The sequence below is a fragment of the Seriola lalandi genome, unplaced genomic scaffold (genome assembly GCF_002814215.2).
Source record: "Seriola lalandi dorsalis isolate HSWRI2012SDOR001 ecotype SW California unplaced genomic scaffold, Sedor1 jcf7180002054407, whole genome shotgun sequence".
In the NCBI taxonomy this organism is placed as follows: domain Eukaryota; kingdom Metazoa; phylum Chordata; class Actinopteri; order Carangiformes; family Carangidae; genus Seriola; species Seriola lalandi.
In genome coordinates, this window is record NW_019524960.1 from 28,580 (window position 1) to 54,184 (window position 25,605).

The 25,605-nt window shown below is 39.2% G+C and overlaps 3 protein-coding genes and 1 non-coding gene across 4 annotated transcripts; 1 reads left to right on the plus strand and 3 right to left on the minus strand.

The window, feature by feature from the left end:
• Position 1: 1 nt before the first annotated feature.
• Positions 2 to 9,399, minus strand: irak3 (interleukin-1 receptor-associated kinase 3). The gene is made up of 12 exons (XM_023409761.2): positions 8,955 to 9,399; positions 8,175 to 8,384; positions 6,640 to 6,738; positions 6,262 to 6,422; positions 6,056 to 6,120; positions 5,856 to 5,970; positions 4,835 to 4,953; positions 4,344 to 4,542; positions 2,658 to 2,720; positions 1,923 to 2,090; positions 1,479 to 1,839; positions 2 to 117 (listed from the first exon to the last, which is right to left on the minus strand). The coding sequence occupies exons 1-12, from the start codon at positions 9,055 to 9,057 to the stop codon at positions 2 to 4; spliced, it is 1,779 nt and encodes a 592-aa protein (XP_023265529.1). The 5' UTR covers positions 9,058 to 9,399.
• A 1,861-nt stretch (positions 9,400 to 11,260) lies between these two features.
• LOC111657558 (beta-2-microglobulin-like) lies at positions 11,261 to 14,866 on the minus strand. Its single transcript, XM_023409769.2, has 4 exons — positions 14,671 to 14,866; positions 13,534 to 13,806; positions 12,606 to 12,643; positions 11,261 to 12,492 (listed from the first exon to the last, which is right to left on the minus strand). The coding sequence occupies exons 1-3, from the start codon at positions 14,738 to 14,740 to the stop codon at positions 12,630 to 12,632; spliced, it is 357 nt and encodes a 118-aa protein (XP_023265537.1). The 5' UTR covers positions 14,741 to 14,866; the 3' UTR covers positions 11,261 to 12,492; positions 12,606 to 12,629.
• Positions 14,867 to 16,662: 1,796 nt separating this feature from the next.
• Positions 16,663 to 19,000, minus strand: LOC111657547 (beta-2-microglobulin-like). Its single transcript, XM_023409758.2, has 4 exons — positions 18,868 to 19,000; positions 17,753 to 18,025; positions 17,288 to 17,323; positions 16,663 to 17,164 (listed from the first exon to the last, which is right to left on the minus strand). The coding sequence occupies exons 1-3, from the start codon at positions 18,929 to 18,931 to the stop codon at positions 17,310 to 17,312; spliced, it is 351 nt and encodes a 116-aa protein (XP_023265526.1). The 5' UTR covers positions 18,932 to 19,000; the 3' UTR covers positions 16,663 to 17,164; positions 17,288 to 17,309.
• A 3,339-nt stretch (positions 19,001 to 22,339) lies between these two features.
• Positions 22,340 to 22,411, plus strand: trnap-agg (transfer RNA proline (anticodon AGG)). Its single transcript has one exon. It is a non-coding gene; the product is annotated as a tRNA-Pro (tRNA).
• The last annotated feature ends 3,194 nt before the right edge of the window (positions 22,412 to 25,605 follow it).

Here is a 25,605-nt window from a genome sequence, read left to right on the forward strand (position 1 = left end):
TTTACTGCAGTCCTGCCTCAGAGAACAGTTCCTCTGTGTGAATCAGCCCTCTGTCATAAAGACTCAGTTTGTTCCTCAGCCTCTCCTTGGCTTCGTTCTCCACCACACTGAGGTCAGCTGAAACACACACAACGCAACAGCTCGTGAGTTTTATCAGGCCAGCATACACACAATATATTCCACATGTAATAAATAAAAATGTCAGTGATTGCAGTGATTTATTTTTATGTATGTCCCCCTTAACAAGGAGGTTTAGTGAGATCAGCCGATCTGATTTAAACACATCATATTACATCATTATCATAGAAACAGAATTACCACCTCTCTGCTTCCTGAGTTACAGTGCTGAATAATGGCCAGAAGTGTTTTTATAGAACAGTATGATGTCACAGTGAGGTTGACCTTTGACCTTTTGGATACGAAATGTCATCACTTCATCATTTTTATCCTATTAGACATTTGTGTCACATTGTGTCATAATTAGTGGATGAATTTGCGAGTTATGGCCAAATAACATGTCTTGTGGGTCACAGTGACCTTTGACCTTTGACCACCAAATTCTAACGTTGGGAAATGAGTTCTTAACTGAAAAGAGAAAAAAACAAATAATATTTTTGCATCCAACATGCATCCATTGCAACATCAACATGTTTATTTTCAGTAGCTCTACCAGTGCTGCACTTTCCATTTTCTCCTTGCTCCACCTTGCTCAGCTCCAGCAGTAAAATGCTGCTAATCCAGTGATGCATCAGTATTAACAGTCATATGATGAAAGGCTGGTGACATTAGCTAGTTAGCAGGTTTTCATTTAAAATCACTGCGGCTGCTCAATGGTTCGTTAACTACCTATTACGACGCTCTGGTTGGTGAAAAAGCTCAGAGGACATGGAGTCATCTGAAATAATACATTTTCTCCCATGGGTGAGGTCTGAACTGACACTGATGACTGACAGTTGTCAGCTCACTGATCCGCTCTCACTTCCTCTGTGTCTGTGCAGTAAGTGCACAGATAGTCCCCACCCTTTCAGCCAATCAAATGCTAACATGTCTAAAGGTAGGTTCACAAAAACGTGACTGACGGATGGACAACCCAGAATCCAGCTCTGGCTGTCGCCGGCATGGAGACATAATTAGACAGAGCGATGTCTGATTTGGCTGAGATGGGACAGTTGAGCGGAGATCACTGTAACCCCAATGCAGTTAGAGGATCAACGTGTCTTTAAATCATTATCAAACATGCTGTAAATGTTTGTTGACTGTCTCCAAAAGTGAAAGTGAAAGTGCTGACACAGACCAAAAAGGAAAATTCTTGTTGGGTAAAGTATTTTGGGTTTTTCCTGAGCTCTAGGAGGCACCTGGTAAAGTTGACTCACCCATCTGATACATTTTAGATGGTCAAGTGTGATATGCAGGTTTGGGGAGGAGGACATCTGCTCTCCCCTCTGTAGTGAGGGACTGAGTATCTTACGACGACTTACTCTGAGGACTCTCTGTGTGGTAGGGCGTGTACCCGTTGGCCCTGCAGTCCTCGCAGGCCAGACCACCGGGCTCGGCCGGGCAGCTGCACTGTACAGGCCAGCTGCCGTACAGGTCCACCGCTGCCTCAACCCGAGATCCCACGCTGTCACTCAGGTACGTCACCTCCGACTGGCTGCACTCACAGGGCCCTGCCTGTCCTGGAGCCCCAGGGAGGCTGTGCTGCTCATCGTGCTCCACAGGGAGGGAGGAGGATGAGGGGCTCTGCTGGGCATTCACAGCGGCCCCATCATCCAGGCTGTGGGGTTGATCTGCAAGCGGGCACGTGGGCGGAGGAAGCAGCTGGCTCAGTGTCCGAAGTACCTGAAGACAATTGAGAAAAACTATATAAATATTTTATTACAGATGCTGATCCTCAAAGTCCAGAATGAACTATTAACGCTCACATTCTCCATGCTCGGTCTGTGGCGGTGGCGGCTCGCAGTGCAGTCCAAGGCCAGAGTCAGTAGGCTGAGGGCCAAGGCGGTCGGCCACCGACCGGCCGCCTTGTCCAAAAACTGCAGACAAGAGTCCACACCACCGCTGTCCTCCACCTCAGAGACGAGCAAATTCCTCTGAGAGAGGAAAGAGACACACAGAGACAGAGAGGGACCGAGAGAGGACATGTTTGGTAAGTATAACACATACATAAACCATTAAATGAGCTGCTGTAAGCAGCCATAATGCAGGAAACTATGTATGTGATCATAACAGTAGGAAACTTCAATATAATTATTTTAAATCGGGGTTATTTGATGCCATATCCTGGATGTTGTTCCCAGATAAATGGAAAACACATTGATGCAGCTGTAAATGCACAGAGAATGTGTCTAAGTGCGACTGGATGCTTATTAATACTTGGTATAAATGCAAAGGCTTATAATCAGAATATCATTATCCAGATAATGTAACCAGATAAAAGTGACCACAGACCTGAATCAGCCCGAATCGGGCACAGTCTCACAGAAAACTGATAATGATTCATAGAGGCAGGATTTCTTACAGGGCGGTTATACTGACAACGATAGATTACAAATGTGTTCTCATTTTCTTGGTTGATCTGTGTGACATTGTCATATAGCATATAGATAAGGGCTTCATAAAAAGTGAAGTTACTATTGCTACTTCAGTGTTGAACTCACCAGCAGTGTTTGTTTAGGTCCATCCTCTATGACCTTCCGTCCTGTTACTGTTTCCATTATCACCTGAGATCAAGCAAACTGGGATTAGTGGCAATGCATGAATAATGTTTCCATTAGAAATCATAGTCCTGTTTTCAGCACAGTAACATTTAAACTATTAGGAAATATGTGCTGTATAAACTGTATAAACAGTATATACAGCACATATTTCATAACTCTATTTGCTGCTTGTAATTTCTGCTGTTTTAAGGAGAACTCCATGGGCCTAACTTCCCCATGTTTTTTCTTTGTCTAATACTTTTACTTAAATAAAAGACACAAACAAACTCACTGATTGAGTAGCAGTAAACCAGCAACTTCTGTGAGGTCAAATGATTGGTTTTTGTCAATGGAGTCTGGCAGTTTTGAACAGACCGATATAGAGGTTGTTCCTGGTTAAACAAAGAGGAACTTCCTCCTAAAAATGGTTGATCTCTGCAGGAATCCTGTCCATAATGTTGTCAGACACTTATAATAACAATGTGAGCGAGGCAGTGGGACAACAAACACTTTTAGTGGATGTACAAAGGCACCATGTGATTACATTGCAGCATCTGTTCTGGGTATGCCGTTATTGCTCAATAGAACCGGTTACAAAGATGTTGGTCCCTATCAATCATTTACACCCAAAAACAGGGGAAATGGGTGCTTTAATACCCCCCCTCTACTACTCTCCAGAGTGATGTTGCCAAATATGCCACCTATATTATCATCATGTGTTATATACATGCTGTGGATATATGAAGATATACGTTTATGACATGTATGTACATATATTAAAATATCTATATGATGAATTTTGCAACCATATACTGTATGTTAACAATACATTTAATTTACATATGCAAGATTATTAAAACAACATACATATATGAATTCTATATGCTTATGTTTTTCTTATTAATTAATTAATATTATTATATTCTTATTGACATTCAGGGGAAGTGGTCTTAGACTTTAAGACCCTTCTGTATATAACATCAACATATACTGACCGGCTATGGGATGGATATATATTTATGTTTGTCTAAAATATAAGCATATATACATAAACATATATATATTTGTATTGGGTACATATATATGCCAATATATGAAATTGTTCCAACTTCTAATAGGTTTCATATATAATTTTTACATATGTGTTTTTTCAATTATACAGTATATATACATATATTTCATATAGGGAAGTTGCTAAATTCATATTCTTATATTGAAAGCATGTAAAGTGAAAGGTGTCCCTCAGAGAGTTATCACCAGACTCACCGCAGTTCTCCTCAGCTCTATGGAGGGCATCAGAATATTTCAACTTCTTGTTTTGGTTTTAACATAAACTTTACTTATGATTCACACTCACTTCCCTAAAATCACACTACACACAACCTCCTGAGCACAGCACACACACATAGTCAGAGACTAGCTGGTGAAAAATAGCAGAGCGTTAAGCTGCTCCAGAGCCAGATATTTCCCTCTGGAACTGGTGGAGACCAAAAACAGAGTTAAAAGAGAGTGAAACTATCTTTGCTTTTGTTTTGCTGTTGCTGTAATTTTTCCTGCTGTAAACTTTTACAACCTACCGATGAAACACCCAGCTGATACACCGAATAGAGAAAGTCTAGCTTGGCATATATGATCTCATACAATCACCATTCCAAAGCTGTAGACGTCCAGGCTGAAGGAAAGCTTGCCATCTCGGATGTACTCCTCAGGGAGGTATCCCAGGTTGCTGTGGAAACTCGTGTCGAGAGTGATGGTGCAGTTCTGATTGGCTGAATGAGGACGTAGACGAGCCAACCCAAAGTTAGACAGCTTGGGCTGCAGGGCGTCGTCCAACAGTATGTTAGCACTGTGAGGAGAAGCCATTAAAAGACATTGTGTCACTCTCTGAACGCCGCAGACAGCAAAGAGACAACACTGACGGAAGAGAAGGCAACTAACAGTGGAGGTCCCAAAGCCAACAATGATGAAGCCATGTGGTATGACCCTTTAAAACCAATATAACAGGGTAATATATGTATACCACATATAAGGTATATCAAGTGAATGGGAATGTAATCTCAGACTTGGACAAGCTTCTCAGAGCAGAGTCACAGAGTGTCTCCAGAGTGTGAAGTGAGTGTGTGTTTAGTGGCTTGTACCTGGAGATGTTGCCACAGATCACTGGGCAGGGCTGGGCCGTATGGAGGTGATGCAAAGCTTTCGCAACTCCCTTGATGATTGTGAGACGCTCCTGCCAAGTCAGAGGATGCTCTCCGTCCTGTACAGTGACAACATACCACTTTAACTATGACACAAAAATCTGCTTTTAAACAGCTACAGTAGCTAAATTAACTGGGCAAAATGGATGTGAAAGCCTTCACAGACAAGCATGACATAAGGACTAGCACAGCACTTCACAACCCAGGTCAAAGGTACAGGAGGCAGCGTAGCCTTCCCCTGGAAGCTAACAGCTCATATACAGAAAACGAAGCCTATCAATCGCTCAGACAACAAACACAAATCAGCAATCACGCTGTCTACTCATGACAAATTAGCATTCAGCTAATCGGACTGACTGAAAACATCTGAACCCGCAGCAGTTGTGTGCCAACATGTAGATGCTAGGAGCTAGCCTCTGCCACGCTGAGAAGCTAGCTTCTCCTTATAGCAAGCTGAAGAGCCATAGTTGTGTGATATGGTGCTGTAAAGTGTTACATACTCTTGATCGTATCTGCTGAACCCAAATAATACAGTGCAAGAGCAGGCGGTCAGGGCGCAGAGTGGGAAAGAAAGAGGTGCCATTCTCACGGTTACAAGATGATGTTGAAGCTGTTATTCAGCTGCATAATGTTGCTTTAAATGACGCACAAAAAAAAGATGTCATGCATCCACCAAACAGGTGTGGTTGAGTCCAGATTTGTCCCAGAAGATAGAAAATACACAGTAAAACTTGGCTGGTTTTTTCGTCATTGTAAACTTGTTCTATTTTTATTCTTCTTTGTTTGAATTTTCATAATAAAAACCTCTAAGTTCTGCAAAGTTTTAGAAAAGCAAAACCGCTGATCGCATGTGAACTTCCTGTTAGATTTTCTGGCTTGGTGATTGAATCACAAACAGGAAGTCCTTTCACAATGACTTCATAATGGACAGACAACTGCAGCAAGTCATTGCGAATCCTACCTGATGGTGTAGTCTGTGGGAAAGCGATCCAGTGGGGAGGTAAGGATAGAGCAGACAGTAGTGGCCCTCGTCAGAAAAACAGCCCAACAAGTCTGCGATGTTCGGATGTTGATATCTGGAACATGTCAGCACATTAAATATTGAAAACACTATCAGACACACTTGGAAAAGGTATTTTGAGAGTGAGGGTTTGTACGTACAAATGATGAACTTCCATTTCTTTAGTGAAGATATCCCACAGCTTCTTCCAGGACACATTATTGACCTGGAGAATGATGGATGAGGAATACATTTGAATTAGCCTTACACCCCAGATATTCAGATTTACTGTGAAAAATTACGAACTTAATTAAGAAAAGTCTATTTCCCAAAATGTCACTGTTCCTTTAAGAGAGTCAATAATCACCTGTTTAAAAAGCTTGACTGCAAAGGTTTTATTTCCTATCCATGCTCTGTAGATATCAGAAAAATGTCCCTCTGCAATTCTCATTTCATGGTGGAAACCTCGGGTTCCATCCCTGATGTCTTGGAAGGTGATAACGGATGGCTGGTTTTCTCCGGTGGACACTGAAATACACAGACAGACAGACAGACAGACAGAGAGACAGACAGACAGACAGACAGACAGATGTGACGTCACACTGCCTCACACATATGTGCTGAAAATCACACGTGGTCAGTCAAAGTTCAACCTTCGTGGAAAGGGGAATTCCACTAAAATTACACCTTACGGTAGGGTAACAAGAATTCATTAGGTCTCCATTATAATCTTCCCTTCACTTACCAGGACTCGAAGAAAGCTCCTCTTCTTGGGGGGATTCCTTATTCTTATTCACTTTAGTTTCACGCTCTGTGTGTTGATGCTTGGGGGGTGACTTTGACTCTGAAATAGAGACATTGTCCAAATATTAAAAAGTTAAATGCGCATCAATGTGGTTTGCTGACATCAGGCATGCACCACAAAGAGGAAGCAACAAAGGGTTTTTTTATTTCGTCAGTAATATAATTTCCCTCCAACACTCTCCACATACCTACTCATCCAGTCTCACAGCTGTTTGCAATCCTGCATTAACAACAATTAACCCCAATTACTCCTGTTGGAGTAAGTTGAAAACATATATGTGAACTTCACTTGCCACTGTGTACAAAGAGAACTACAATAAACTTTGACTTCAACAAGCTTCATTACAAACAAGTTACAAGGAAGTGTGTTTCCCCTGAAGTCAAACTCTCAGGCAGCTGCTGCACTTTAAATCTTCACTTTAAATCACTTTAAAGCCATTTTCTATCTTTTGACCTTAACTGTACCACCAATGGCTTTATGGTCTACTTCATGTAACTTGTTGATTGTGAGACTTTGTGTACAGTAAAGCCAATAGGCTCAACATCAACTTTCTGGCAGTGGTTAGCCATCAAGAGACACATATCATGGTTATCTGTAAGTTTTTTCCAATCTTACTGGTGGGAGCAGACCAGTGCTTTGACGCTGCTTCGACTAGTTTCACTGACCCACTTACATAAGAATCATTTCAAGAAATGTAAAAGTTCATTTATTATTTTTTTTTTTTTTACAACACAAAACCTTCAAGAAGAATCAAATTAAAATCTGCAAAAGCTAAAATAAAAATGTTGATACATGACTGTTCCCACTTGTGGATAGAAATTCACATGCAATTACAGCCTCAAGATCCCCACATGTTCATCCCAGTTAATTCCACACAGAGATGTGAGATGTGCAGATATTTTATATATAAAAAAAATAGAAATTGGTTCAACCCTTCTTTTAACAAGACCAGGTCAGAACCTAGTATATGTCTGGACCACCTATGGGCAAATCCTGATTTTATAACTGTGACGTTGTCTGACAAACACACTGCAGCTGTCAACACTAATAGAACCTGTTTGATCCATTATTATACTGTTGTATTTTATTTTTTGGTTGTTTTTTTTTTTTTTTTTTTTACTAATACATAATTATATTATTGTATTTTATTTTCCAGGTGATTTTATAATATATAGTTTCATCATTCTATTTCATCTTTCTCCTGTACAATAACCAAAGCAAAGAAATAAGGGCTGGAGTTGGCAGCAGTGCAGAACTGCAAAACAAAAGAATAATAATTATTATATTATGAAAAAAAATTGTATATGGCGATAGTCAATATGACTGAATATTGGCCCACGCTTACTACTAACTAACTACCCCACAGCCACATGTTTATCCAAAAATAACCATCACCCTCTGATTTGCTCTGCATTTAACTAAGTGAACAAAGAGTCATTACAGTCATCATTACACTTGTTGGAGTTTGCACTTGCCTTGAATCGTTTGCAACTGGCCTTGAGCTGGACTCTGGAAGAGCTGCAGGGCCCTGTGGTGGCCCATGTCCTGCAGCACCTTGAGCAGGTCCCGCACTCTTGAATTCTGCTGGGCCCAGGACCACAGCAGCTCCCAGGTGGGACTCCGACCTGCTGCCTCCAAGCGCTCCAACATGCGGACTTCTAAGAAGCTGGGGGCGATTCGGACAGCTGGAGGCCAGGGAAAGGTGGTGGACATGAAGATGAATCAAACTCAGAGGAACAGTGTGTACATGAAAATAAGGACAGGCATCCATTCATTAATTTTATGCTGCTCCTCCATCTTTATTTAATCTTTGATTCTTGCACTTCATCTGTTTTAAAATCTGCATTTTCATACTGCTGTTGTTGTTGTGCTTTTTACCTCTATTTTATGATTCTTGGGATCATTTGTGAGGGAAGGTACTTTGACTTCAAAAACTAAATCCTCAATAATATTTCATCAATTACTTGTGTTTCATTTTCTTCAGATTTTTTAAATGTGTTATTATACTACCTTGTTATTTAAGGAGCTTTAACAGTATTTGATTTTGTTTTTAACTTCTACAAATCTTCATTGATCTGATAAAAGTGTATTTTAATTGTTGTATAGATCTTATTTATTTAAAATTCCACCGTTTTTTTTTTGTTTTTTTTTTTTAATCCAACAGACAAATATAACACAAGCCACCAGTCAAGTGTTAAAAGTCTTCGACTCTAACTCTCAGGTTAAAGTCAGTCGTAACAACAGCACTCGCTCACCTAGTCCGCGCCATCCCAGACCGTCGCTCCCGCTGTCCATGATCCGACAGAAGCTCTCCAGGAGAAGCGGGGGGACATCGTAGAGGAAGGTGGAGGAGTCCATCTGAACAGCCGTCCTCGCAGAGAGACATTGGGCCAAAATAACAAAACGGGACACCTACAACCGTTGCTCAAATACGGAAACTCCCGCCCTCCTCTCATGCGCGTGAAGACCTATGAAGTCATCATCCAGTGAGTCAACACACACAGACTCACAACATCACCGCAACCGAGGGAGGTTACTCAAACTCCATCTATCTATTACATGGACACACGCTAGCATGACAAATCCACTCGCAAAAGTGAACTCGAGTCATCACTGAAGTTCAGTTTCAGCCACATCTGGATTCCATGGCTCCACTTCCTGTATCTACCTGACAGGCTTTTATTCGCTGGGCCAGAGGTAAGGGGTAGGTGTTTACTTAAAGGGCATGTTGCTGAAGTTTTACTGCTTGGTATAAAAGTTGTTACTATGCTGCAGCTCAAAGACAGTAATTTACACGGACAGAAAACAGGAAATCATACACAACAACAAAACAGAAAACACAGCATATCACAAGGCAGATTTGGAAGTCGTGGATCTTCTTTACTTTTTTCCCCAGAAATCTCTACAACAGCTTACATGTCAGTGCCAGCATCAGGGTCTCCATCAGTTCTAGCTTCTCTTTTGACTGCTAACTGTATTTTTACTGTTTGTACCCTTCACAGTGAAGCTTCAGTTGTGCTCCTAAATGTTCTGCTTCATGAACGGCTCCAAAACAAGCTCCTCATCATCAGTGCCATCATGCGCATCTTCATCCGCAGAGCTGGTGCCATCAAAACCCGTCAATATCAAACACAATGCTTCACCATCATGTTACCATGACGACAAGGTTGTAAAGAATATGCTTCTTCATCAGTGTGGCTGCATTTATTCTTTATAAGAGTGAGACAACAGCGCCATCATGAGGTCAAACAGGAAAAACAACATTACCCACTATCACTTGCATCCAGCATCCCATGAAAAACAACAGTGTCATTCCTAAATACCATCCAGCAATAGCAGAGTCATCAGTTTCTATTAAGATTTATAATGTTTTATAAATCATAAATCAGCTATGTGGGAGGAAAAGATGTAAGACAAAAAAAAAGGAGCATTTTGTGATGATCTGCCTTTTTTCCCCCAAGATCTGTTTAATGTCACCTCTCACAGCTCAGACCATGTCCTCCCCCTTCACACCTGCAATTCTCCTTCCGCCCACAAGATGTCCCCAGACTTTTTTTTTTCCCTGTTGACCTTTTATTACAGTAAAGAGAGAAAATTAACTTTAGTTGCCATTTTTAGGTTGGAACAACTTCATAAAATGAAGTAAACAACTAAATTTCAAGTAAACTTTACGAGTGGATGTAAAGTTACATTTATTAAGGCAATCAGTTTCCTGGATTCTTTAAGATCAACTTGTCACATTTTACAGTGTGGCTGTAAAGTTGTTTTTGCCTTATGAAGCGAATCACTAAATCAACCCGACTTAGTGTCTGCATTTGGTTCCACCTCTACCTGTGCTGTTATCAGTGAATCCTGAATGTGATATCTTCATGTTATCATGAATGACATCACATGAATGGCTTTCATTTGAACGCCCCCTTATGGTTTCAATATCTCATTCCATCTGTTCAAAGTGTATCCGGTCAGTTTAAAATTGGCCCAGTACTCCCTTTACACATCCATAGCCAGTCAGCACATTGCTGGGGTTTAATTCTGAACAATCTGAATTGGGTTCTGTCCAGTCATGTTGTTTTCTGTGTTGTTGTTGTGTCTCGCACCCCTGGGCCACCAAATATTTTGGCAGATGAAGTTTTATATTTGCTGTGGAGGACGTGGACTTTGTCCCCAATAAGAATCTCTTTGTGTTCAGTACAGACAGGAGGGACCATTACTGTCAGGAGGTATTGTAAGTAGATGAAGTCTGACATAAATTAAGCTGAATTTTGGAATTATCTTCTCTCAAAACATGAGGAGTATGGATTTTATCCTCCATTGAAATCATATTAGTAAGAGATTCCCTGAATGTAATGTTCAATGTTGTTTTAAAACAGACATATAAAAAAACTTTGGACCTGCGTTATAAACTCTAAAAGGCAGCTACAATAATTATACCATAGCCCCTCCCAGCTCCTGACTGTGGAGTGTTTTATGACTCCGAACATAATAAAGTGAACAGAGGACATTTTGAGATTCACCCAGTGAAACTCCGTCCTCTGATGACAACAGACAGACAGACACATCATCACTTTCAGAGTCACCAACTCTTTAATTACCCAACAATATTGTAAAATACATTTAAAATCAATATGAGTCATAGTCCTCATAGTTTTTATGCTGAACTTATCTCCTTCACAAACAGCACAAGAAAGTGCTCAAGTCATTCTGTAAAATAAATCTTAACAGGAAAATAAAAATCTTAATCCACTCTTGATATTCTATAAGATAAAACAGTGCTTAAAAAACTATTTATGTATCTTAGCATTTAGCACTTGGCATAGATTAGATTAGATGACAGTGAAAATTAAATTAAAATTAATCATTAAAAAAGTTATCAAAAAGCTCCATGAAGCAACATTTTTCACATGAATATTAAATCAAATGATTCTCCAAAATGACAAGATTTGTGCTACTTTGTTTTTTTTTGTGGGCAGCCACAAGTTCACAGCTGACAGGTCACTTCCTGTTCAGCCATTAACCATTGTGTCTAACAGCACATGCTGAAATCCACTGCATCAAGGGGACTAAAACCTAGCTTAACATTTTGTTCTTGCACATTATTTTTGAGAATTACAAAGCTGTTTCTGCCTCGTTGCACAATAACAGACTAACACAGAGAGAAGAAAGTATTTACACAATTTTTTACACCCACATCAGCGGCTCTGCTCGACATACACATGTAGCTCAGTTACATAACGCTTCATCCAATGTTAAAATCATGCTTGTTTTTAGGGATACTATCGTGTTGTTGACATTACTACTTTACTACGGTAAATGTCATATACACAGTTATGTTTCTACTGGATGTGTTTGCTGACATGTTAGTCATTAGGACTTAATATTCTAATAATAAAGCATGAATGTATTAAATTGATTTTGATATTTTAAACATCTTTTTGCCAGAAGAGGTCAAATCATGACTGTTAAAGTGAATGAGCTCATATTTGTAAATCTCTTTGATTGTGTATGATACGAGCCGGCAGTTACAGATAAAGCAAGAGAGAGAGGAAAACAGGGAGAAAAAACATTTGCATTTATTGTGCCATTGTCATTTAAGGCTTGCTGCTGTGAGTTCTGGAGTGATTCGGCCCTTTTCACAGCAAACTATGTCATGGAGGTTTACTGCCATTTGGAATTTCTGATACAGAAACACACAGCTGGATTAAGTGCTGTTTTTCTCTCATTTGCTGAAGCTTAAACTCAAAACTGGACGAAACGTTCCAATCTTCTTCATCGTCATGTTGAGCCTGAGCAGACCTGTGGTTGTCAAACAAAGAATATAAGAAGTGTGGAGTCACTCGGACATGTACTGCACAGATTATCGGTTTAATGATTTGAAAGATGACACTGACAGTGAGAATGGTACATACCTGAAGCAGGGTGGAGCAAGGAACCTACATATCTGGTTCTGTAGAGAGGGAAAAGAAAACAAACATGTTGACAAGCTGCTCTTTCTAGCACCACACCGCAGGACTGTAATTGAGGAGCGTTCCAGATAAAATAAAAACATTATGAGCTATTAATGTAATGTATTTGTGTTGTGTGCTGCGTAATTAAATGAAAAACTCAGAATCATGTCCCAGTTCATGTCCATGTAGATCTGTTTGTTTAATTAGAGGTTTAAATCTGAAAATGATCAAATAAATCAAGATTTCTTTTTTTTTTGTGGGACAGAAAAATGGACGAGTGTGTCTCATGTGTTTGTTTTATATATATGAAAAACTATACAACCTGTGCTGTAAAAAATAAATAGTTATTATCATTATTGTTAATAGTAGCTTACATATAAATGTTGTGTGCTATTACTGTAATTAACTGAATTAAAAAGAAAAAATGATCACAAATTGTGTGATACAGTAAACATCCAATCCTTTAATAGATTCCTTTCCGATTAGTTTGGTTAAAGTTAACCACATAAGGTCAGATAAGCTTTAAATGATCCCCAGAGGAGAAATTGAGGTGTTGAAGCAGCACAAGAAATAAGTAAAAAAAAAAAAAAATTATTACAAGTATATAAAGAAGAAATACAAATAGAAACTAAATGAAACTTAAAGTGGATCAGATTCACAAAGGAGGAATAGTAACAGGAGAAATGCTGTGCTGTGTCTAGGTATGTATAGTAATGTGGGTGTGTAATGTAATGTTGTATAGTGTAGTAATGTATATGTAATATTTATAGTCTTTTTTCTTATTATTCTAAATAATTACACTTTGTAAACCTTGTACAACCCAATGTAGCGATGCTGTACTTAATATATTAAAAATGTCAATATTACAAAGGCAGAGACGGACACATACCCCAAATGTATTGTTTCATTTTCCCCAAGTGAGTCACTTTGCAGGCATAGCGCTCGTCTTTGCTTGGGGTGAAGGGCACATGTTTGGTCAGATGGTAGCTCCAGCTCTCCTCGAAGGCCAGGTCAGTCTGCCCGGCTTCAGGAATCACTTTGTCATTCTTGAGCAGCTCAATGGTGATTTCTGGTGGGTGGAAGCCAGTCACATGACAGATCAGGGTGTTGGGTTTGCCGTATAACCCTGGTGAACGGCTGTACACCTGGACCTGAGGTGGAGCTGCAGAGAGAAAGAAAAACCTTAGACACATATAAAGAAGTGATTTGATGGAAACATGAAGAGTGGTGGCAAAACTAATGAGGATTTCACTCGTACACACTCTTCTCTTGCTATAGTATTATCACCCAGACATTAAATTAACCTTTAACATCAGCAAATGTTTACTAATTAAACCTTTCTGTTGGGTTTATATCCAGAGAAACATAACTACAGTAAAAGGGAACCAGCATCTAAAACCTCAGTTTGCTTTATGCCAAATATGCGCAGAATGCATAAAAGAATTCACAGACCAAGTGCTACACAAAGGATAAGACAGATGTTATCAAGCCTTCCATTAGAAAGGATATCCTACATATTAAATGCTAAGAAACATATATTTAAGAATATAGGGAGGCCCTTTATTATGTTAAGGATTAAGATTTAACAGACGGTCAAGTGAGTGACTAACTTCAGTACAAGCAATGCAGTTTCTGTACATTTTTTCTCTTTTCTTCTAAACACTTGTTTATTTATTAATATAGATTGCCAAGACAAGAGGATCATTTGTTTGTGTGTTTTTATTTTTTACTTCCTTCCTATGTTCTGAGTGAAGGCAGCTACTATATGCTGAAGTATACCGTATGTTATGCTTGAGGCTGTATTTCATGATGTTAAAATTTAAACGTGGCAAAATAAAACCCTAAAAAACAAATGTTTACTAATCGAAGTTTTAACTTTAATTTTAGGAGAACTATTTCTTGCGGTATTTGTTCAAATTGTGAACGGTAAACCTGTTGTAAGGTCTGAAACCTGACATTTCACGACGCTCCGTGACACCGCCATTTGCAAATATATCGCTACATATATTTACAGTAAATTACTTACAATGTTTGGCCGTTGAAGTGGCGATGAGGCACAGCAGACCAACACAAACTGCGTAAACAGTTGTCTCCATGGTTTCTCCTTCAGACGGCAACGTAGTAGAACAGTTATTATATCTTTGTTCAAATAATACGTTAAAATGTCCCCGCGGTCCAAAGCGAAAGTAAAGTTCTGTTGCGTTGTTGTCAGGATTATTTCCTGGTACACGACGAGACGCTGGGCGGTGTTTGACGCTGTGAGGCGAATCAGGAGGCCACGGTACACGTCTGCTAGCCCCGCCCACCAGAACGAGTTCCTGCATACGCTTGTTGAAATCGGTTGAAATACATAAATGCCTCCCTGAGAGATTATATCTCCACTGAGTCCACCAGTAGAAAAATCAAGAGTAGCTGTTGCTAGGTAAAAATCAGTCCGACATGTTGGTCAGCGTTGCGCAGTTTTAATCGGGCTTCCGGCTGCGAGTTTACAAAGCCCAGTCCATAATGTTTGAGGTTTATTAAAACTATTAACGCCAATGTTACAGTCTTCACACACACAAATACCATAGACTGTATATCAAAATAATAACACTACAGAATCTAATAAAAATACTAATGGTATTTTCAAAACGTTGTGATTTAAAAAGAAAAGTTAAAATAGATAGATAGATAGATAGATAGATAGATAGATAGATAGATAGATAGATAGATAGATAGATAGATAGATAGATAGATAAATTGGGCCCATATGCTTGTTTTCTTCTGGCCCAGTATACCCCTGGTTCCACTGCCCTAATCTGGCCCATATACACCATGACTGTCAGATGCTACTCCACATCTGGACCAGTACACACACACACACACACACACACACACACACACACACACAAAGTCTTCTGGCTGTCAGCTAATAACAGGGGGCAACAGCGGGAATCTGCCCAGATGTGGAAGTATATGGACCAGATGTGGGCCAAGATCGAGGACCCAGGCGTATGTTGGCCCTGAAGTTTCATTTTGCTTTCTGGGATATTGTTATTGCCATCAGCTGACATCCAGAGAGAGTTGCTTAGCCTACATGCTTTTATTAATCAAGTTTAACTCAAGGAACAATTTCAAATGCCCTGGAATAGTAGTTTTCACAACAATTTTCACATGGAGCAGAAATGAACATCTTATATACTGTTTAAGGAATCAGCATTAGACCACCCAGTGAAGCACAATGTATATGAAATGCAGGAGTGAAGGGTAAAATCTTGGCGTCTCATGTCATAAATGTTTACACATTACATTCCCATATGCAAAAATAATATTCATACATATATTGAAAATTCTTTTATGAAATTTATGTACATATAAAATAAAAACATAACGTCACATCATATATATATATAACCTTATAGGTTATTATTAAAATAAAATAGTAACAATTTCATGTATTGTACATATGTAAATCCCATACAAATATGTATGTTTATGTATGTATGCTTATATTGTAGACATGTTACATAAATATATATCCATCCCAAAGCCTGTTAATATATGTTCATATAATATACAGTAGGGTCCAAAAGTCTGAAACGACTTTCGCAGAATGTGAAGACAGACATGTTTAAAATCAATGAGAAATTATTAAGAAAAACATATATAAGCATATAGAATTTTTATATGTATTTTGTTTTAATGAACTTGCATAAATTAAATATATATCATCAACATTTACGTTGGCAGCATGTTATACCATATAAAATTTAATCAGAGATATTTTTAATATAAGTATATATAGACATGTTACTGTGGGTACCTAATATATTTTATATTAACTTATATATTCAGAATATGTACATATGTGTGACATATATGTCATACATTACATTTCTGTTTTGGTTGACTGACTTCAGTTGATATGGTAAGTGTTACCATTTTCTACTTCATGAAGCCATTAAGGTAACAGATTGATCAATATCCCTATAGTAAATAAGTTGTAGAGGTTTGTTTAAAAAATGAACACAATACAATATATTTTAAGACATTTTTATTTAGAACAGGGAATTTACAAATGTCTTAAATTACAAATTGTGGAATACACTTCCATAGATTCCATGAAGAACACCTAATTCATGTATTATTAGCCCTACCAGTTACTATATGAATGCATTATTTAGGTATGAAAAAGTTGAAGTGATGAATAGATGAAAGTGTGAATAGAAACAAATATTACACTCTGAATAAACAAGGGGGATTTCATTACTTCAGCTTTATATACACACAATTTCCAGTAGCCAAAGATGAAAAATAAGTTGCAAGTAATCACACTTTAGCACACTGCTAAATTAAAAAAAAAAAGACTAAATGACCTGCAGCCCTTGAGTTCTCTCATATTAAGATAGTAACTGAACATTTACATTCACCTCTAATATGCTATTGATAGTTGACTTTGTGTAGAGAAAAGTTGAGAAATTGTGATCTTGTTGATTGGAGATGTGAAGAACAAAAGGCTGCCATAGCTGAGGCCAAAATCTCTAGGAGGAGAAAAAACACATCAAAACATTATACAGCAGACAACAACAAATCAACATCTTACGTGGCAATCAAATGAGACATTCCTGGTGTAGCGTCACTGTACGATAAAGAAATGAACTTACCAAAGCCGGCCTTTGTTGACAGTTACATGTTTGGCTCTGTAAAACAAAAAAGAAAAAGAATATATAAGTTTTTATCCATCTCATAAAAGCTGGTGAGCCAGAATTTGCATTTACCACTGAATCTTTTCTTTATGTGCATTAACATGTTTTACATGTCCTTTGATTGTCTTGTTTATCAAGGCTAATGATTTGACATGTGATGTCTATAATTGTCTATTTTGCTGCAAACCTACAAGGAAGGAGGAAGGAACTTTTCCTTTCTCTATTTTTATTCTCTATTGATGAAACATTGAAAAATTCTTCACTCAACATTTCAGCCCTGATAAATGTATGTTTATCAGAAATGTCAGTCGATTTATTTCTTCCGATTATCTCTTTTTATTGCCTACTTTACTGTGTATCACATGCTGATACAGTTTTATTTTTCTGTCCAGTGTGTCGGTTCCTTGGCTGATCTCAACTCACCCCAGGCGTACTCGTTCACCTTCCCGCTATGAGTGACCCTGCAGCTGTACTTCTGTCCGTCATTGGGTGTGAACTCCACGTTCTTGGTCAGATGGAAGTGCCAGTCCTGTTTGAAGGCCAGGTCTGTCTGCTTGGCGTCGGGGAGCTCCACTCCATCCTTCATCAGCTCGATGGAGATGTCAGGGGGGTGGAAGTTACTCACGTGGCAGATCAGGGTGTTCTTCGCCCCATACTCTCCGGGGTTACGGCTGTACACCTGAACTTTGGGTGGACCTGAAGGCAGCATGGAGAAAGAGAAATGAATGTCAAATGACCATGAACCACATGGAGTGCTATTTTACCAAACGCAACTTCCTGGAAGGAAAAAACTCCAAAGTCACCTCAATCAAAGCCTATTAACAACTGAAGCTGTTCTGGAGGCTTGTGGTGGAACAGCTGCTTTTTACACACTTGTCTGAACATAAACTAAGTGAACTCACAAGATAAAATGATAAAAATAAAAATGAAACCCAATCGCAACCGAGGTGACGCTCCCCTTGATTTACCCTTAAGTGACTGAGTAATGGAGCAATGGTTAAGATGTTCCTTCCTAACAAAACACATGTTGTGTTTTTTTTTTATCTTGCATGGATTTATTTCACTGAGAATTTGGAGATTGACTCTCTGGAGTTCAGGCAGATGCAGGTTTCCTAAAAACACCCTCAAGCATCCATGTTTACCGCACTGATGCCAGAGGAGGGTGCTGTCACAGCAGAGTTGGTATTACTGGAAATCGAAACTAAATCAGACTGTTTAGGGGAATTCAACCGATAGAAAAAAACAAGACGGACATCTTTTATTCTGTTTCTCTTTTGCATATGACTCTCACAAAGCCCATATCTACTCTCACATCTACTCGTACACGAGCCTGTTTTTATTTTTTTAAACAGATTGTACATTGTACACAGACTGTATATTGTCTATCAAAAACATACATCTTATTTTATCTGTGTTGTGGTTTATGTGTTGCCATCATTAAAGGAAGTATTAATAAAGATATGGTCTCTCTCTCTACTCTTCAGTAAAATACCAAGTTTTTAAGTTACAGCTGCTAGATTAAATAAAACAGTACTTACTGACTTTGGCGTCCACTGAAAGACAGACAGCGACCATCACAGCAACACAGAGTGCGATATTCATGTTTGATCTCTCCTTTGTTTCACAGGAGCTCAAAAAGACGTGCGTTGCCACCTCCTTCAGAGACCTTAACTAAAGTGAAAGTGTGGAGAGCAGAGCCTTGTCAAGCGCTCTAAGCCAGCCCACATCACAGCACCAGCCAAACAGAAATTTCCATCACACTGTTACTAGGTAGAATGTGGCCAAAGAGGTTTGGTTCCTCATGGACCCAGGAAGCTTTGTGGAAACTCCCTGACATCCCACATTCAACGCCTGCCTGAGACTGCAGAAAAATGATTGTTTTCTTTGTGTATAATGCCAATAATAAGTTAATATGACATCATCACCCCACAACAGGAGGGATACAGTTAAATCCAACAGTTTAGAGGAATATCGGAGAATCTCAGTCCCCCTGCTTTCTCTATTGGTTTCTTCTTCCCACTGTCTGTTATTTTGTTACTTTTTTCTTCTCTCACATTCTTTACTTTAGTTCTTTCCCTCCGTGTCCGTTTGCCCTAATCTCTTCGGGTGTTTCTCATGTTGTTGTATATTTCATTTTGCTTTTTAGTCGTCATAAACATTAGTTTGCTCCTGGCACTCCTTGTGTGTTTACATATATGTAAAGCCAAGCTGTGGTGTTATTGACACCCACAGTGGGTCAAGTATTCAGATATGTTATCACATATTATATAAATATATCTATATTTATTTTGTATACGTGTGTATTATGTATATAGTCTGGCTAAACTTTTACTATCCATAATACAGAGCTCACTGAATGAGTATGACAATGATATACACTGGAACAATGGTTGAGATGCTGCTTTCTAACTAAACACACTTGATGTTTTTATCTGTTAGAATTTATTTCACTGAGAATGTAAAGATGGACTCTCTCGGGCAGCTGCAGGTTTCCTCAGAACACTCCATAAGTATCCATGTTTACATTGCTGCCAGAGGAGTGACCTGTCGCAGCACAGATGGTAATGAAAATCGAAACTAAATCAGGACTGCTGAGGGGAATTCCGCTAAATTACAAACAAGACAGACATGTTTCATAATGTTTCTCTTTTACATTTGGCTCTTACAGGTAGCATCTGGGGGATTTTAACCCATCACGAGCTTCTTGTCACATATCAGTGCCTGGTATTCTGTATGTTGTCTATCAAAAACAGACATCTTAATCTATCTGTGATGGTGTTCAGGTGTAGGCATCATAAAGGGAGTTTCACTAAAAATATGGATTCAGGTTGTTTCAATAAATTGGCATGGTTTAAATTACAGCAGGTAGATAAAAAATAGTACTTGAGTTTGGAGTCCACTGAGCTAGACACAAAATCTGTGCCTTTCGCTTTCTGTTTTATTTGTATCTAAAATTCAAAAATGAAATAATAACAATATAATCACAAAACTGCAGAATTACTTTCGATAACAGCAATCTAATAACAATATCTTACAGTGTGCGGCTTAAATCTAATACGAGTAACCTACTCTGGGTCCCTGATTAAGTAATCGTCTTTCCAGCTTTCTGTATGTGTTTTATGTTTTTATGATTTTGGTTTTCCCCCGGCTGACATGTGAATCAGTCACAATGCTGCAACGACAGTCAGTGACAGTCTGTCAGGCACACTTAGGGCTGGATGCCCAATGGACACTGATTTTTTTTTTAAACAGTTTCCCAATTTGATTGGGAAATTGTTCCAGTCCATGAACTGCAGTCTCAGATTACAAGATGCTGTCTGTTTACAGGTACTTGCTCATAAATCATGTTTGTTGTGGTTCAAAAGAGACAGAGAGAGAGAGAGAGAGAGAGAGAGAGAGAGAGAAAGAGAGAGTGCGACAGAGAGAGAGAGAGAGAACTAAACAGAAACAGAAATTGAAGTTTATTTTCTCTGTATTTTATTGTGGTAACTCACAGAATAAAAAGAGTAATTTCTTAGCAACAGATTTCTTCATGTACCGTTAAATGCTTAAATGTCATCATCCACTGCGGCAGGATCAACAATGGCTTATGAATATCAGCGTGCTGGAGGTGACCCTCTACAAATACAGTTATGTCACTTGTGAATCAGAAGGGTATTGAGAATGACTTGTTGTCATATGTCTGTTATGACTATTTGGCTTTAGTCTGTCAGGGCTGTTCAGTCTGTGAGTGTGCAGGTATCTTAACGAAATGGGCTCAAAAAGATCTCACAGGCCGATTTCATAGAGGTACAACCCTGAACCCTAGTGGACCAATCAGGAACATCAACAAGCTCTGTTTGGCATTTTCTCCTCAGGCTTTCTGGATTTGGAGCAATGGTTCCTTATGGGTGTCACTGCTCAGTCATGTGTCACTGAGTCATCTCTCTGACATTCAGGCTGACTCTGTTTATTTCTTCTTCTTTCTTTTTTTTTTTTTTACAAACATTTCCAACATATTTGCACACATTGTATCCTGTATTACACTCAACGATGTATTGTATTATCTCTGCACTGTGAACCTGAAACTGTTTTTCTTTTTTTTTTCATCTCTTTAAAAGACTGTGAGTTGTTTCAGCAGATCAGTTTATTTTAACTGAGTTGTTGGTTTTGTTGAATAGCCCACAGTTTGGTTCAGACAGCTTGAAAAACAATCATATCACTCATTTTAGGATTATCACAAAAATTTAGCAGATTGTGAAACTGTTACATTTCATATACACGAATGTAAATTCACCAGCTAAAGTCCCGTTGTTTACTCTGTTAGATCCTGCACTGATAAGAACAAATGAGTGGATTGTATTCATGTCTAAATACAATTGTGTTGTTTTATTTGATTTATTTCGTCCTCAGCATTGTACATGAACATGTTCAATAAAGGTTAATGAAAAAAATAACTATTTGTTTTGCGTGTCCGCCATAATGAAAGTAATAGTTAGTTTCAGCGCTAATTTGAAAGATTTAATAGTTTGAAAGATGGTAAAACACTTAACCGGAAGTTTCTTTTAATCTGAGCATGATGTGCTTTGAGTGGTGCTTGTCAGACACCTACCACAAAATGTCGCCGGGGGTGACAGGTGGTGGAGCGGTTACCTCCGCCGCCGCTCGGGTCTGAGCCTTTCAGGGCGAGGGACAGGTGTAACAGACACTGCAGTAAAAACAATGAATAGTTCTCTTCACTTTAAGTTACCGGTATGTTTTACGGTTGTAATGGTGCTCGGCGAGGAGTACAGGACGTTCACGTGACTTATTTTTCCCTGACCTACATTCTGTGAAGAAGAGTATCAGGGTCAGAGCCAATCAGAGGCAGAGGAAGGCGGGTCTTCACAGAGTGCGGGTGGGAAAGGAATTAACACTACAGACAGACTCAGGACCACTCTACTACATGTCATAAACACAGGTACTCACCTGAAAAGCACTGGCACCTTCTTCATATGACGCTCACACAGACGACACGAAAATGTGCCCACCGGCTCGTTGGTCTAGGGGTATGATTCTCGCTTAGGGTGCGAGAGGTCCCGGGTTCAAATCCCGGACGAGCCCAGTTTTTAACCCTTGAGGATCATAAAAATACAAACAGCTGTTGTGAAGCTAATTTCCAAGGCAAATGGAAAACACAACGTTGCAGTCTATGAGTTTAAACTTCAAAATAATGTATTTACACTGACAGTCTAAATGAACACAGACAAAAAACAAAAAAAGGTTCCAAGGATCCAAGGAAAGACATTAAAGTTTTTTTATTGGACATACCTGCCTTTATGTCAGCTGTTTCTAACATTGTGGTCTGGAGTGTAATGAAGCACACTGTGAAAAAGAAAAAATATTTTCGCATGAATATAGGAAACTTTAAGAAACTGACTGGCATGTCAGCAAAATAATGCAGACAGCGAATAACTGACAAAAATACACAACTGTAATTAATGACATTGAAAAAAGTGAATTTAGCTGATATGTTGCATAAAATCAAGTTGCCTCAAGTCTCATTTGTTTCATCAGCAGTGTGATCCCACACTTGCACATACCTGTCAGACATTCTGTGATAGGATCTAACCACACTTATATTGCCAATAAATTCCCCAAGTAACTTTTTTAGACCGTTTTTAAAAAGTGGTTAGAAAAATAGTATTTTATGCAAATAGTGCATAATTACTTTAATTCCATCAGTGTCAGCAACAAACGTTCTGTTGACCTACTCTTATTATTTACTTTCTGTTGTGACATTTTTAAGTTTTAAAGATCACGACTGAATTTTTGGAGTTCGTAGAAAATATTTTGTGTTTTTTTTTTTTAATCTCACAATTTTTAGGAAAGTTTAATCTGCATTGCCATGGATATGATTATCATGTAACCCGTCATAGAGAATGTATTTGGTTATTTATAAGTAAGATATAGACTACAATACCTCTTAACCTCACTAAAATAAAACAAAAAATAAAATTATGTGCATAGCAACCACATGCTGCAACACATCCCAGAATGCTGCTGGCATATTTAAATACACGAGCAGAACTTTCCGCCGTCACTCTCACCGAGACCTTCAGAGAGGTAAGTTAACCTTAATAGCTAGCTAGCTACCATTAGTTTAGCATTAGCATATTAGCTAACTATTGTCGTTGAAAAATATTTTCTGTCTGAAAAGTAATGCAATCATAACAGTAATGTTGTTATTGTGTCAATAATTACTTTTTTCATTATATGCATACATACATATATTTTAATTTACAGTGTTGGGCAACAAATCACTGAATAACGGAAAATGTTAGAGTAACGTTATGTGATGATTGAAGACCCTGCGACAAGATCGGTACCTGTTAGCTAGTTTATCAGGTGCTGCAGGTGAACGACGGCGGTTCGTGTTTACATTTGCTACTTTTTCAATAAGTAAATAATGACGGGTAATCGATAACATACATTTTTTGTACCGAATAGATGCCAAGTGTTACTAAACATGTAGTTATAGAGTGTTGGTGGCTCTGCCATTCCTGCCGACTAACAAGTAGTGAGGCTCCTGTGTAAGGTCAGCGCTCTGTAGCTAGTTGTTGTAGTTAAACATCTTTAACAGTTTGGAAATGAAAGTGATCACAGAATGACAGGGGTAAATCTAAAGCAGATGACAGGATATGAATATGTAATTTGAATAATTACAGTTCACTCATAAGTTATTTTGCAATTACATTGAAACAATATCATTAATTTATCTTTCAGAATACTAAACAGTGAGAACAACACAAGCGCACAGAGTGAGAAAATCAGAAGAAGGAGAAGAGAGAGAAGCAGAAGAGAACTGAAAAGGAAGACAGACAGGAGCAGGTAGAGGAAGAGAGGGGGTAAAGAGAGAGGAGGGAGAATAGAAAAGCAGGAGGAAGGAGAGGGACTGGAGGAGATAGAGAGAGAGGAAAGAGAGAGACAGGAGCAGGAGGACATAGAGAGATAGGAGAGGATGGAGAAAAGTAGGAGGAGGGGGGAGAAAAGAGAGAGGAAAGAGAGACAAGAGCAGGAAGAGATAGAGACACAGGAGAGGAAGGAGAAAATGAGGAGGGAGAAAAGAGAGAGACAGGAGCAGGAGGAGATAGAGAGACAGGCGAGGATTGAGAAAAAGAGGAGGGAGAGAAGAGAGAGGCATGAGGAGAGAGAGAGACAGGAGAAGATTGAGAAAAAGAGGAGGAGGAGGGAGAAAAGAGAGAGACAGGAGCAGGAGGAGAGAGAAAGGCGGGAAAGGATGGAGAAAAGGATGAGGAGGAGGGAGAAAAGAGAGAGACAGGAGCAGGAGGAGAGAGAGAGACAGGAGAGAGAGGAGCTGGAGGAGAGAGAGAGACAGGAGAGAGAGGAGCTGGAGGAGAGAGAAAGACAGGAAAGGATGGAGAAAGGGATGAGAAGGAGGGAGAAAAGAGAGAGACAGGAGCAGGAGGAGAGAGAGAGACAGGAGAGAGAGGAAAGGGAGAGACAGGAGCTGGAGGAGAGAGAAAGACAGGAGAAGATTGAGAAAAAGAGGAGGAGGAGGGAGAAAAGAGAGAGACAGGAAAGGATCAAGAAAAGGAGGGAGAAAAGAGAGAGACAGGAGCAGGAGGACAGAGAAAGACAGGAGAGAGAGGAAAGGGAGAGACAGGAGCTGGAGGAGAGAGAGAGACAGGAGAGAGAGGAAAGGGAGAGACAGGAGCTGGAGGAGAGAGAGAGAGACAGGAAAGGATGGAGAAAAGGATGAGGAGGAGGGAGAAAAGAGAGAGACAGGAGCAGGAGGAGAGAGAGAAACAGGAAGAGATAAAGAGACAGGAGAGAGGGGAAAGAGAGAGACAGGGGGAGAGAGAGAGACAGGAGAAGGAGGACAGAGAAAGACAGGAGAGGGAGGAGAAAGAGGGGGGAGGAAGGAGGATGGGGAGGAACAGGGGGAGGAGACAGAGAGAAATAAATCTGCTCTGAAGAAGGGACTCGTTTCAAACCTGAAAATCTGCCTCGAACACCAGAAGGACCAAGTCATCGAGGCCGTTTCAAAGAGCTAGAAGAAGGAGGACATGGCTGTTCTTTCAAGTGCAGATATAACAGTGACACAGCTGGTGTGAATCCCTCAAAAGATGGCCTCTAGTTCATATTAACTTAATATTTGAACTAATAAAAATTGATGGATTGACCAAAAGCAAACTTCAAATAATTGAACAGATTCTTTAGGTTTAACAAGCTCACAAGGGAAAGTTTATTTATAAAACATTAATATAGAATAAAGTTTGTGCTCCGATGAGGGG